General features: G+C 39.9%; 2 protein-coding genes across 8 annotated transcripts in view; one reads left to right on the top strand and one right to left on the bottom strand.

Annotated features, from left to right (window-relative positions):
• Nucleotides 1-13,260, bottom strand: part of LOC106085974 (angiotensin-converting enzyme) — a 312,626-nt gene that overhangs the window by 170,870 nt on the left and 128,496 nt on the right. The gene's annotated exons all lie outside the window — the stretch shown is intronic.
• Nucleotides 1-13,260, top strand: part of LOC106091494 (sodium/potassium-transporting ATPase subunit beta-1-interacting protein) — a 198,112-nt gene that overhangs the window by 132,950 nt on the left and 51,902 nt on the right. For all 7 annotated transcript variants that reach the window (XM_059369089.1, XM_059369092.1, XM_059369093.1 and 4 more), the window contains exons 5-6: nucleotides 3,332-3,529; nucleotides 3,624-3,684. In XM_059369089.1, coding sequence (XP_059225072.1) covers nucleotides 3,332-3,529; nucleotides 3,624-3,684 — 259 coding nt within the window. The remainder of the gene's footprint in view (nucleotides 1-3,331; nucleotides 3,530-3,623; nucleotides 3,685-13,260) is intronic.

Below are 13,260 nucleotides of genomic sequence, written 5' to 3'. Positions count from 1 at the left end.
CGACGTGCTCGCGTTTGCACCACCCCATCTTACCCATTCCGTGATTGCCCGGATCTCTGCCTGCAGGAACATGTTATGGTCAGGCTGTCTAACACAGATCTCAGTCCCTGGGCTCTCAATGTAGACCCCCAGACCCATTCTGTTCTCTAGCTTTGATCTATCCATGTACCACTGGCAGCAATGCCTCGCACTCGACCTCTAGTGTCGTTTCACGTATCCGATCGGAAACCTCTTTCAATCCTTCCAGGTTTCCTATCGTCGCCTCAATTATACCGCTGTGGTATGACCTGCTACTATCCTCTATCCATTCTCACATCGCCTTAAGTCTCATAGCCGCAATGGCAGCCTCACACTTTATCTGTATGTCTATGGGTCGGATATCTCGAATAGTCTCTAGTGCCCTAGTGGATGTGGTCCTCATCGCTCCGCCTATGGCAAGACAACACATTCTGTGAATCTGTTGTATTATCCTAACGTTGCAGTTTTTCTCCATCGCAGTCCACCAAACTACTGAGGCATAACTGAGTATGGGTCTAAGCACGCTCCTATAGAGCCAGTGGACTATCCTCGGATTCAGGCCCCATTTCGAACCTACGGTCCGTCTACATAGTGCCCAACATCTGTGCGCCTTCTCGGTACATTCCTGAATGCGCGACTTCGACTTCGGTTTCCTGTCCAAGTTCACTTCAAAGTATTTGACCATGTCAGATTACGAAATCGTTCCATTTAGTCTTCCTCGTGAACAACCAGATTTCGGTTTTTTCTGGGTTAACATTGAGACCACGGTTTTAATTGCTTGAAAAATTGTTTTGCTCTGCTGCCTCTATTTTGAAGTCTGCAATTCAAACCCTGATTGAGTACCCAGGTCTAGCCCAGTCGTATGCCATCTGCGTTACCCTTTCAGACCTTCCGCATGGCTGATTCGGATCCTTACCCCTTAGAAGTATTATACCATTGTCTCAGTCAGCATCCGTAATAGGTTATTTAGGGGGATCACCCATATGGTGGCGATAAATGCCCCACTGTGGCGTGTCCTGTCCCACGTTCTCCCTTATATTTATGTCATGAGATCCACAATTTATCCACCTGTTCCTTAGCATATGGTTTATCCAGTCTCTAAGGACTCGGTACACCCGGTACTGGTCTAAGGATTGCATTAATGTGTCATTCCGCACATTATTAAATGCCCCCTCGACGTCAATGCAAACCGCTAATGCGCATTTTGATTGTATTGTAAGTTTGTATTCAAAACTCTTTATCATGGTATCCACAATGCGTTCCATGGTTTTGAGTGGGAAGGACGTATGGCTTATAGGTCTGTAGGCCGTTGATGTCGCATAACTTGCCTTGCCGGGCTTGGTTATAACTACCTCCCTTGACTCCTGTCAGGCTTTCGGAGTATATGCAAGTCCTAGGCACGCCAGATGTGGCAAGATGGGGCACTAGACAGGTCCGGGAGACTTAAATGGTTTGAAACTCCTCAAGGCTTCCATTACCATAAATTTTGTAATAATAAGCCTTCGATCAATCTCATTATTCCAAGATTCCGGTATCTCTGTGAGTCCCTTCGTATCATGTGGAAAATTCGTTTTTATCAAAAGCCTCAACACATGGCCTGTGTTGTCTCTGCTCTCACTCCCATGTCGTCTACTAAAGTTTTAGTTTGGACATGGGTTTTTTAGAGAAACTTTTTAAGATTGGCGGCATCATTAACGCTATCGACCTGTTCACAAAAAATCTTCTAGGAGGAACGTTTTGCCGCTCTGGTAATCTTATTGTACCAACGCCGTTGGTGTTGAAAATGGTTATCTAACCAATAATCGAAACGCGTCCACCAGTGGATCAAATCCTTCCGTCGTGGATCATATCCGTCCATCGAGAATCATATCCGTTTGTCCGTCTTGATCCATGATGGTTTTGGAAATGGTTGTCTAACCAATAATCGAAACGCGTCCACCAGTGGTGTGGGTATCTATATCCCGATTTATCTGAAAAAAAAACAGGCAATTTCTTTTCTTCAACAATTCATTTACTAATCTCCCCTTTGTGTGTAACATTCGATTGGTCATTGGTCAATCTGTTTTTGAAGAACAGAAATCGCTTGATTTTTTTTGCAGACAAATCGGCGTTTCGATTAATGGTTAGATAATCATTTTAAACACCATCTTGTATCATATCCGTCCATCGTGGATCGTATCCGTTTGTCCGTCTTGATCCACGATGGTGTTGAAAATGGTTATCTAAAGAATAATCGAAACGCGTCCACCAGTTTGGTGGGTATCTATACCCTTATTTGTCTGAAAAAGATCAGGCAATTTCTTTTCTTCAAAAACTTAAAGACCAATGACCAATCGAATGTTTCGCACAAAGGGAATATTTTTTAATGAGTTTTTGAAGAAAAAAAAATTGCCAGATATTTTCAGACAAATCAGGCATTGAAGCGAACACCACTGGTGGACGCGTTTTGATTTCAGGCTAGATAATAATTTTCAACACCATCTTGGATCATATCCGTCTATATTCGTGGATCATATCTGTCTGTCCGTCTTGATCCACGATGGTGTTGAAAATGGTTATCTAACCAATTATCGAAACGCGTCCACCAGTGGTGTGGGTAACTATATCCCGATTTGTCGGACTCATCGGGATATAGATACCCACACCACTGATCGACGCGTTTCGAATTATTGGTTAGAGAATCATTTTCAACACCGTCTTGGATCAAATCCTTCCGTCGTGGATCATATCCGTCCTCCCGTCTTAATCCACGTTGGTGTTGAAAATGATTATGTAACCAATAATCAAAACATAGATTTAGGTATCTACAACATATCCCGATTTGTCTGAACAACTCAGGCAATTTTTGAGTTTTTGAAGAAAAAATTTGCCAGATTTTTTCAAACAAATAAGGACAACACCACTGATCATATCCGTTTGTCCGTCTTGATCCACGATGGTGTTGAAAATGGTTATCTAACCAATAATCAAAACGCGTCTACCAGTGGTGTGGGTATCTATATCCCGATTGGTCTGAAAAAAATCTGACGACTTCTTTTCTTCAAAAACTCATTTAATAATGTCCCCTTTGTGTGTAACATTCGGTTGGTCATTATTGAATAATTTTTAAACTGTGTAAAACTATTCATATTTTTTTTTACCATATTTTTAGATTTATTCACAATTTTTTCCTCCATGTTGCTTTCTCCTAGTATTGCACTTACCTTTCATCCTTTATGAGTAATTTCATGAGCATACCCCTTAAGAATTTAATGTCTATGTGTCACACACAAAATGTATAAATTATTCTGTTTTTCTTTTGTTTTTGTTTTAGGACAGTGATTTATTAAATTTGGGTACCGGGAGCTATTCCTGGTTCGAGGTGAATGGCTATGGCTGTAAGGCAACGTACAATACAAATATTACCTCAGAAGATCCCTTTCGTCCATTGCGGCCGGAACGAGTGGACGATTGTTTGTTGACCTATGACATTGTTGAGGTTGTCCACTCAGGAGTGCAGTGTATATTAGCGGTATGAAGTCACATAACACTCCTCTGTGTGATTTTTTTGTCAGAAATCTCTATAACAATTTTCTTTTTTTATTGCTTTTTTCCGTTCTTTATAGTTCTTTGGCATTTTGGGAGCCATTTTAATAAGTTACATATTTCTAGATGAAGATGACAGATGTAAGTAATGACACACTTTTTCTTTTAATTTATAGTAGAAAATTTTTTTAGATAAATAAGAAATATTTCATAGTTTTTTTAGAAAAAAAAAAGAATTTTAAAAAGAAAAATTTTATAAAAATTTCTTATTTTATAAAAATTTTAAAATATTATATAAAATAGTTTTTATAGAATAATTTTTTTTATTTTTTTTATATATGTATATATTATATTATTTTAAAGTATAGTTTTTTATTTCTATTTTTGTATTTTTATTTTTTATATATATATTTTTTTTTATATATTTTTTTTAATAAATATTTTTGTTTTTTTTTCAAAAAATATTTTTTATTGTTTTAATATTTTTTTTTTTTTTTTTTATTATATATGTTATATTTTAAAAATTTTTAAAGACTTAATTTTTTTTTAATTTTTTTTTTAACTTCTGTTTATTTTTTGTACCCACCACCGAAGGACGGGGGTATATTCATTTTGTCATTGCGTTTCCAAAAAAAAATTTCAAATTTTGCCCATGAACATTTCACTAAGGAACAGGGGCAAACTCTCACATATCAGTGATTGCAGTCCGATTCAAGTTTATGCTCAATGATAAGAGGCCTCGTTTTTATAGACGAGTCCGAACGGCGAGCCACAGTGCGATACCTCTTAGGAGAGAAGTTTTACATGGCATAGCATCTCACAAATGTTGCCATCATTAGGAGGGGGAAAACCACCGCTGAAAATTTTTTCTGATGGTCTCGCCAGGATTCGAACCCAGGCGTTCAGCGTCATAGGCGGACAACCCCTGCGCTACGGTATCCGTTTGCAACTCTTTGAAATATCTATTTCCGACCCTATAAAGTATATATAAAAATTTAGGACGATCTAGGTATGTCCGCCCGTCTGTCTGCCGGTTGAGATCACGCTATAGTCCTTGAAAATAGAGATATTGAGCTGAAACTTTGCACAGAATCTTTTTATACCCACCACCATAGGAATGGGGGTATACTAGTCTATAGCCATTCTGTTTGTAACATCTTGAAATATTGATCTGAGACCCCGTAAAGTATTGTATATATATATATATATATTCTGGATATATATATTCTGGATCGTCTCGACATTCCGATTCGATCTAGCCATATCCGTCCGTCCCTCTGGCGAAATCACGATAGCGGTCGAACGCGTAAAGCTAGACGCTTGAAATTTTGCACAGATACTTAATTTTTATGTAGGTCGTTGGGGATTACAAATGGGCCATACGGGTTCAGATTTGGATATAGCTTCCATATAAACCGATCTCCCGATTTGACTTCTTGAGACCCTGGAAGCCGTAATTTTTGTCTAATGTGGCTGACATTTTGCATATGGTGTTCTCTTAAGACTTCCAACATCTATGCCAAGTACGGCCCAAATTGGTCTATAACCTGATAAAGCCACCATATAAACCGATCTCCCGAATTGACTTCTTGAGCCCATGGAAGCCACAATTTTAGTCCAATTTGGCTGAAATTTTGCAAGTGCTGTTCTGTTATGACCTTTGACAAATGTGCCAAGTACGGTCCGAATCAGTCTATAACCTGATATAGCTCCCATATAAACCGATCTCCCGATTTGACTTCTTGAGCCCCTAGAAGCCGCAATTTTTGTTCGCTTTGGCTGAAATTTTGCATGTAGAGTTCTGTTTAGACTTCCAATAACTGTGCTTAGTACGGTCCAAATCGGTCTATAACCTGATATAGCTCCCATATAAACCGATCTCCCGATTTGATTTCTTGAGTCTCTGGGGTCCGCAATTGTTGTCCGATTTGACTGAAATTTTGCAGAAAGTGTTCTGTTTAGACTTTCAACAACTGTGCTCAGTACGGTCCGAATCGGCCTATGACCTGATATAGATCCCATATTCCCCGATCACCCGATTTGACTTCTTGAGCCTCTGGGATCCGCAATTTTTGTCCGATTTGACTGAAATTTTGCAGAAAGTATTCTGTTTAGACTTCCAACAACTGTGCTTAGTACCCTCCAAATCGGTCTATAACCTGATATAGATCCCGTATAAACCGATCTCCCGATTTGACTTCTTGAGCCCCTAGAAGCCGCAATTTTTGTCCGCTTTGGCTGAAATTTTGCATGTAGAGTTCTGTTTAGACTTCCAATAACTGTGCTTAGTACGGTCCAAATCGGTCTATAACCTGATATAGCTCCCATATAAACCGATCTCCCGATTTGACTTCTAGAGCCTCTGGGGTCCGCAATTTTTGTCCGATTTGACTGAAATTTTGCAGAAAGTATTCTGTTTAGACTTCCAACAACTGTGCTTAGTACGGACCAAATCGGTCTATAACCCGATATAGCTCCCATATAAACCGATCTCCCGATTTGATTTCTTGAGTTTCTGGGGTCCGCAATTGTTGTCCGATTTGACTGAAATTTTGCAGAAAGTGCTCTGTTTAGACTTCCAACAACTGTGCTTAGTACGGTCCAAATCGGTCTATAACCCGATATAGCTCCCATATAAACCGATCTCCCGATTTTACTTCTTGAGCCTCTGGGGTCCGCAATTTTCGTCCGATTTGGCTGAAATTGAGCATGCAGTGTTCTGTTATGACTTTTAACAGCTGTACCCAGTTCGGTCAAAATCGGCCTATAACCTGATATAGCTCCCACATAAACCGATCTCCCGATTTGACTTCTTGAGCCGGTGGGGTCCGCAATTTTTGTCCGATTTGACTGAAACTTTGCAGAAAGTGTTCTGTGTAGACTTGCAACCACTGTGCCAAGTGCGGTCCAAATCGGCCTATAACCTGATATAGCTCCCATATAAACCGATCTCCGGATTTGACTTCTTGAGCCTCTGGGGTCCGCAATTTTTGTCCGATTTGACTGAAACTTTGCAGAAAGTGTTCTGTGTAGACTTCCAACAACTGTGCTTAGCAGGGTCCAAATCGGTCTATAACCTGATATAGCTCCCATATAAACCGATCTCACAATGGAACTTTTTTGTCCTTAATTTAAGTTTTTTACTTGAATTTTAAATATTTTAAGACTTTTCCAAGAAATTTTTATTTCAAATGACTTTTTTTGTGTGCAATAGTACTTCCTTCTCATTCTCCGTTTCCTATCGTCAATGTGTTTTGTGGCATATGGCAAATGTCAAGTTTGATAATGATGTAAGCCCTTCATTTGGCATTCATGTGTTCTAACAACCCTTAAGTCAATTCCGCTTTAACTTTGTTTTATTTGTATATTTTTTTTTAGTCTATAAAAAAAATCGCTCATTTCACCTTTACGACAATTTTCATTATTTCTCCTCTCCATGCATGCTTGCATTGAGATGGGACAACACTGTGACCCACAGTGAAAGCCATAGAAAAGTCAAGGACTCATTGTGTGCGGCATGGTCGATGTCTCGAAGCTCAAGCGATGCTACTGTTCGTTCACATTTCCATTTTGTTGTTTGGGGCGCTGACATAAGAACAACATGAGTTTTGCCAGTCGGCAGAGCGAGCATTCATTCACTGATATCGCAACCTCAGCCATATGCTGATGATGGTGCTACTGCTGCCACGGCTCCCTTTTGTTTTTGGTTTCTTTATCTTTTGGCTAAATATTGACATTAGCGACCGAGTGTATGAAAAACATAAGGAAAATGTAGTACCGTGTTTTCAAGTGCTTGGAGAAGTGGACTTCTGAAGTGTCTTGATAGTCGATTAGAGGTGGTTAAAATAAACTTGAACTTCAAGCACTGTTTAGTAGACGTAAAGGATTGAAGTTTGCCGTTACCGAGAAAGGCTTATACAAATCGAAATATTTAACTTGCAGCCCATGAAATGGACTTTAAACCCCCATATGCATCAAGCTTCTGATTGAAGGTAGTCTGCTGTGACTTATTGTCCTCAGCCGATATTCTGAAAGAAAGACGACATTGGACCTATTGGGTTGCCCAAAAAGTAATTGCGGATTTTTTTAAAGAAAGTAAATGCATTTTTAATAAAACTTAGAATGAACTTTAATCAAATATATATTTTTAGACTTTTTTTCTAAAGGAAGCTAAAAGTAACAGCTGATAACTGACAGAAGAAAGAATGCAATTACAGGGTCACAAGCTGTGAAAAAATTTGTCAGCGCCGACTATATGAAAAATCCGCAATTACTTTTTGGGCAACCCAATACATTCACAGTTAGGTCTTATTTAATGCCTTGGTTTTTATTCCCATCACCGAAGAACGGTGGTATGTTCATTTTGCCATTCTATTTGTAACACATCGAAATAGCCATTTCTGAACCCATAAGGTAGATATATATACTTGGGGATCGCAAAAATCTAAGGCCCATGTGGTCATGTCCGTCCGTCCGTCCGTCTTCTGATATCAAGTTACGTCTTTAAAAAAAGTAAAAATGTACTAAGTTCGGCCGGGCCGAATTTTGAACACCCACCGCCATAGATTCTGCTAAAAATTGGAACAAACAAAATTTGGTGAAAAGTACGAGGGCTGCTATATAAATTTTTGGCCTAATGAGAATGCAAATTTTTATCATCAAAATGGTTTTATTGTTTTCAAAGTATCCTCCAGCATGATTTGAAAACTTTTGCATGCGCTCAAATCAATTGTCGAAGCTGTTTTTCCACTCCACTTGAGACACCTCCAAAACATGCTTTAGCAGCATTTTCTGGCGCCCAACATAAATGACCATGAAGTCATTCAGTGCGAAGTCAGGGCTGTTTGGGAGATGACCCATCAATTCGACGTAATGGCCGGTCATTAAACTGTTGGTTTGAACCGATGTGTGAGAGTTCGCTTTGTCATGGTAAACAATGATTGTTGTTATACCCACATTAGCATGTGGAGGTGGCGATCCTCGTCAAGCCGCGGGAACATAATGGCCATTGATTATTTAATGTCGCCAATAACTCAATTTGTCGTATGGATCATCATAGCCACTCAGTATTTAAGCAAGAGCCGGTGCCACCCGGCTTCTCAGTGAGACTCGATCGAGACTCGATACCGCTGATTGTCCGCGACTGCAGTTACAGCTACCTCGTATGGAGCATTCCTCCGCAACCTGTGGACGCGCCCGATAGCTCCCTGTTAAGCCTCACGTAATAACGATGTACACCACACAGATTGAAGCTCAAAGTTCCAAGCTGTGTGGTATCACAGTTACCCCGTTCCGGGATGACTCATCTTCTTTTGTTCGTTTTTTTGAATTTCTCCCACGACTTCAGGCTATCACTTGTGAATTACCACTCAGAATTGACCATCCTACTTCGCTCAAGAGGAACAGTTACCACATGGCCAGTTTTGCCGAAGAAACAAGCAACCGTTTCATTCGAAGTGCTTCTTCCAAGAACAACTTTCGTTAGACTTGGCTGGACTTCAAAGATCCACACAGTCGAGTGTTGTTTTGTTTTGTAGGCAAACACATAGAACCACAATTCGCCAACTGCGACGGTCTTAAAAACTTAATTGAAGCAACGTGATCGTATTTTTATAGCCTCCACCAGAGGATGGGGGTAACGCTAACTTTCGAAGGAGTAAAGCTAGCGGATTGAAATTGAAGCCTCTCGCTGAGACCCTCCACCCCCGCCTATCGCTTAGACTCTCCACGCGGCTGCAGTTGTAGCTACTTCGTATGGAGTATTCCACTATTCGCAACGTGTGGACGCGCCCGGTAGCCCCCAGCTAAGCCTTTTGCAATAACGAAGAACAAGCTGTGTGTTACTCACAGTTACCCCGTGTCGGGATGATTCATTTTCTCTTGTTCGTTTTTCGAATTGCTTTCACGACTTCAGGAAATCAAATTGTGGATTACCACTTAGAATGACCGTCCAAAGTTGCCACATGACAAGTTTTGCTAAAGAAACAGGCAACCATTTGCTTCGAAGTGCTATTTACAGGAACAATTTTCGCTAGACTTGGCTCGAAGATTCACATAGAGTGTTGCTTTGTTGACCAAACAAGGCAAAAATTTAAGCTTCTGGGAGTAGTAGAAGGCTAGTCGACAGATCTTCTTGTATTGGATCTATACAAAATTATGAACCGACTTGGGTAACACCTACTATGGATGTTGGCAGTCCTAATAGAACACCACCTGCGAAATTTTAGTCAAATCGAATAATAAATGCGACTTCCAAGGACTCAAGATGTCTAATCGGGAGATAGATTTATACGGGAGCTATAACAGGTTATAGATCGATTTGGACCATTCATGGCACGAGTGTTGAATGTCGTAACAGTACACTACGTGCAATTGGATAATAATTGCGGCTTCTAGGGACTCAAGAAGTCAAATCGAAAGACCATTTTTATCCAAAAGTGAACCCATATGAAAATGCATTGTACTCCCAATGCATTTTCATATGGCATTTTCTGTCTATTTTGTGACGTTGGACAAACATACTTGTTTTGGTGGTTGTTGGGGTTGGGGAGTCCCTTTAGACACCTTTAGATCAATTTCTTATATCAGATTTGTGGTCTACTTCCAAATACCTTTCATTTGATACCCATATTGTCCCAATTGGTAAACATATCCTGATGGGGCTTTTGGGTGTGAGGAGGGCCCCCGATACCTAGGAATAATTTTTTTCTCAGATTTGTATTCTACATTCAAATACCTTTCATTTGATACCCATGTTGCCGCATGGGGTAAACGTGTCCTGTTGGGGATTTTTTTTTTTGGGGTGGGGGACCCTCCCGACACTTGGGGTCAAATTTTTATATCAAGTTTGTACTCTACTCTTAAATACCTTTCCTTTGATACCCATATTGTTCTAATTGATAAACATGTCCGTTTGAGGGGGTTTTGAGGAGGGGCGTCCCCCACATTATTTAACCCAAAGTTTTATACCAATTTTGTGTTTTTGGGTTCCCATAAGGGACTATGAGTGCTTAAAACGCTTCAACCACCCCAAAAATCTGGAGTTTTTGAAAATTGGTTAAGGGGAGGGTTCGCCCCCCTCGCGGGTTAACAAAAAAATTAAGTTGCCTATTTTCACCGTGGGGCCAAACACCGTTTCTGAAAATTTCATGGGAATCGGTTCAGCCGTTTTTGAGTCCATTTGGAACAAACAAAAAAAGTGCAACACTTTAATTTTTATACCCTGCACCATAGAATGGGGGTATACTAATTTCGTCATTCCGTTTGTAACACCTCGAAATATGCGTCTAAGACCCCATAAAGTACTAGCCATGTCCGTCCGTCTGAAATTTGGCTGGCTGAAATTTTGCACGTGGTGTTTTGGTTTCACTTTCAATAACTGTGCTAAGTATGGTTCAAATCGCTTCTTAACCTGATATAGCTGCCATTTAAACCGATCTCCTGATTCTGGATCCTCGAGAGGGCGCAATTCTTATCTGATTTGGCTTGAATTTTGCATTATCTTTGAGGAATGATTTCGTTGTAGTAGTTTAGGTAAGTTGGGGTGGTAAATGGGCCAAATCGGTCAATGTATTGTTATAGCTTGCATATAAACCGATATTGGGTCTTGGCTTCTCGAACCTCTAGAGGGCGCAATTCTTATACGATTTGGCTGAAATTTTGCACATATCGTTGAGGAATGACTTTCAACAATTTTGCTAAGTATGGTTCAAATCGGTTCATAACCTGATATAGCTGCCGGTCTCCCGATTAGACTTCTTGAGCTTCTAGAGGGCGCAATTCTTATCCGATTTGTCTGAAATTTTACGCATATCGTTGAGAAATGACTTCCAACAACTGTGTCAAATATGGTCTGAATCAGTTCATAACCTGATATAGTCGCCATGTAAACCGATCTCCCGATTAGACATCTTGAGCTTCTAGAGGGCGCAATTCTTACCCGATTTGGTTTAAATTTTGCACATATCGTTGAGGAATGATTTCGTTTTAGTTTAGGTCACTTGGGGTTGTAAATGGGCCAAATCGGTCCATGTATTGATAGAGCTGCAATATAAACCGATCTTGGGTCTTAACTTCTTGAGCTTCTAGAGGGCGCAATTCTAATCCGATTTGTCTGAAATTTTACACATATCGTTGAGAAATGACTTCCAACAACTGTGCCAAGTATGGTCTTAATCTGTCCATAACCTGAAATAGCTGTCATATAAACCGATCTCCCGTTGAGACTTCTTGAGCTTCTAGAGGGCGCAATTCTTATCTAATTGGCTTAAACTTTGCACATATCGCTTAGGAAGGACTTCTTTTTAGTGTAGGTCGGTTGAGATTGTAATTGGCCAAATCGGTCCATGTGTTGTTAAAGCTGCATTAATAACCGATCTTGGGTTATAACTTCTTGAGCCTCTATAGAGCGCATTTCTTATCCGATTTGGCTTAAATTTTGCACATACCGTTGAGGAGTGATTTCGTTAGTTTAGGTCAGTCGGGGTTGTAAATGGGCCAAATCGGTCAACGTTTTGATATAGCTGCCATATAAACCGATATTGGGTCTTGACTTTCTAAGCGTCTAGAGGGCGCAATTCTTATGCGATTTCGCCGCCATATGAACCACTATCCCGTTTAGACTTCTTGAGTTTCTAGAGGGCGCAATTCTTATCTGATTTGGCTTAAATTTTCCACACACCTTTGAGGTATGATTTCGTTTAAGTTTAGGTCAATTGGGATTGTAAATGGGCCAAATCGGTCAGTGTTTTGATATAGCTGCCATATAAACCGATATTGGGTCTTGACTTTTTAAGCGTCTAGAGGGCGCAATTCTTATGCGATTTCGCCGCCATATGAACCCATCTCCCGTTGAGACTTCTTGAGCTTCTAGAGGTCGCAATTTTTTTTTTCCAATTTGGTTGAAATTTTACATATTTCGTTTTGACTTCCAATAACTGTACCAAGTATGTTCGAAATCGGTTAAACCTGATATGGGTGCCATATAAACTGATCTCTCACCACTAGAGGGCGCTATTTTTACTCGATTTGCCTGAAATTTTGAAGGTGGTATTTTTCTATGACTTTTAACAGCCAGTACAGTCCATATCGGCCAACAGCCAGTAGGTTCCAACCACGGTTAGTGATTTAACCCAAAAACTCCCCGTGATAGCCGGTAAATGAGATTGCTGGGTGTATGGGTGCTGGAAAAATTGTTGTCTCTTGATAGTCGCTGTACACGAGAGACTGTCACTATCGTTGAGCAACATTCTATTGGGTTGCCCAAAAAGTAATTGCGGATTTTTTAAAAGAAAGTAAATGCATTTTTAATAAAACTTAGAATGAACTTTAATCAAATATACCTTTTTACACTTTTTTTCTAAAGCAAGCTAAAAGTAACAGCTGATAACTGACAGAAGAAACAATGCAATTACAGAGTCACAAGCTGTGAAGAAATTTGTCAACGCCGACTATATGAAAAATCCGCAATTACTTTTTGGGCAACCCAATACATTAAGTTTGGAAATTATATTTTAGACAATGTCTCTCTTCTAGTAAATTCCCTCACATTTTTCTTCTTGATAGACACTGTCTTTAGATTTGCAATAACTTGGATGAATAAAATTGCAATAATAGTTAGTTTTTTTTTCTCAATCCCCATGCTGATTGGCATGGAAAATAATGTAAAGGAGTAGTGGTGGGGCGAGACTTAAAACCCACAAACAAACTGGCTGGGTG

This window comes from Stomoxys calcitrans, chromosome 5 (genome assembly GCF_963082655.1).
Source record: "Stomoxys calcitrans chromosome 5, idStoCalc2.1, whole genome shotgun sequence".
In the NCBI taxonomy this organism is placed as follows: Eukaryota; Metazoa; Arthropoda; class Insecta; order Diptera; family Muscidae; genus Stomoxys; species Stomoxys calcitrans.
The sequence above is the reverse complement of the archived record's forward strand: the minus strand, read 5'-3'. Positions and strand labels throughout refer to the sequence as shown.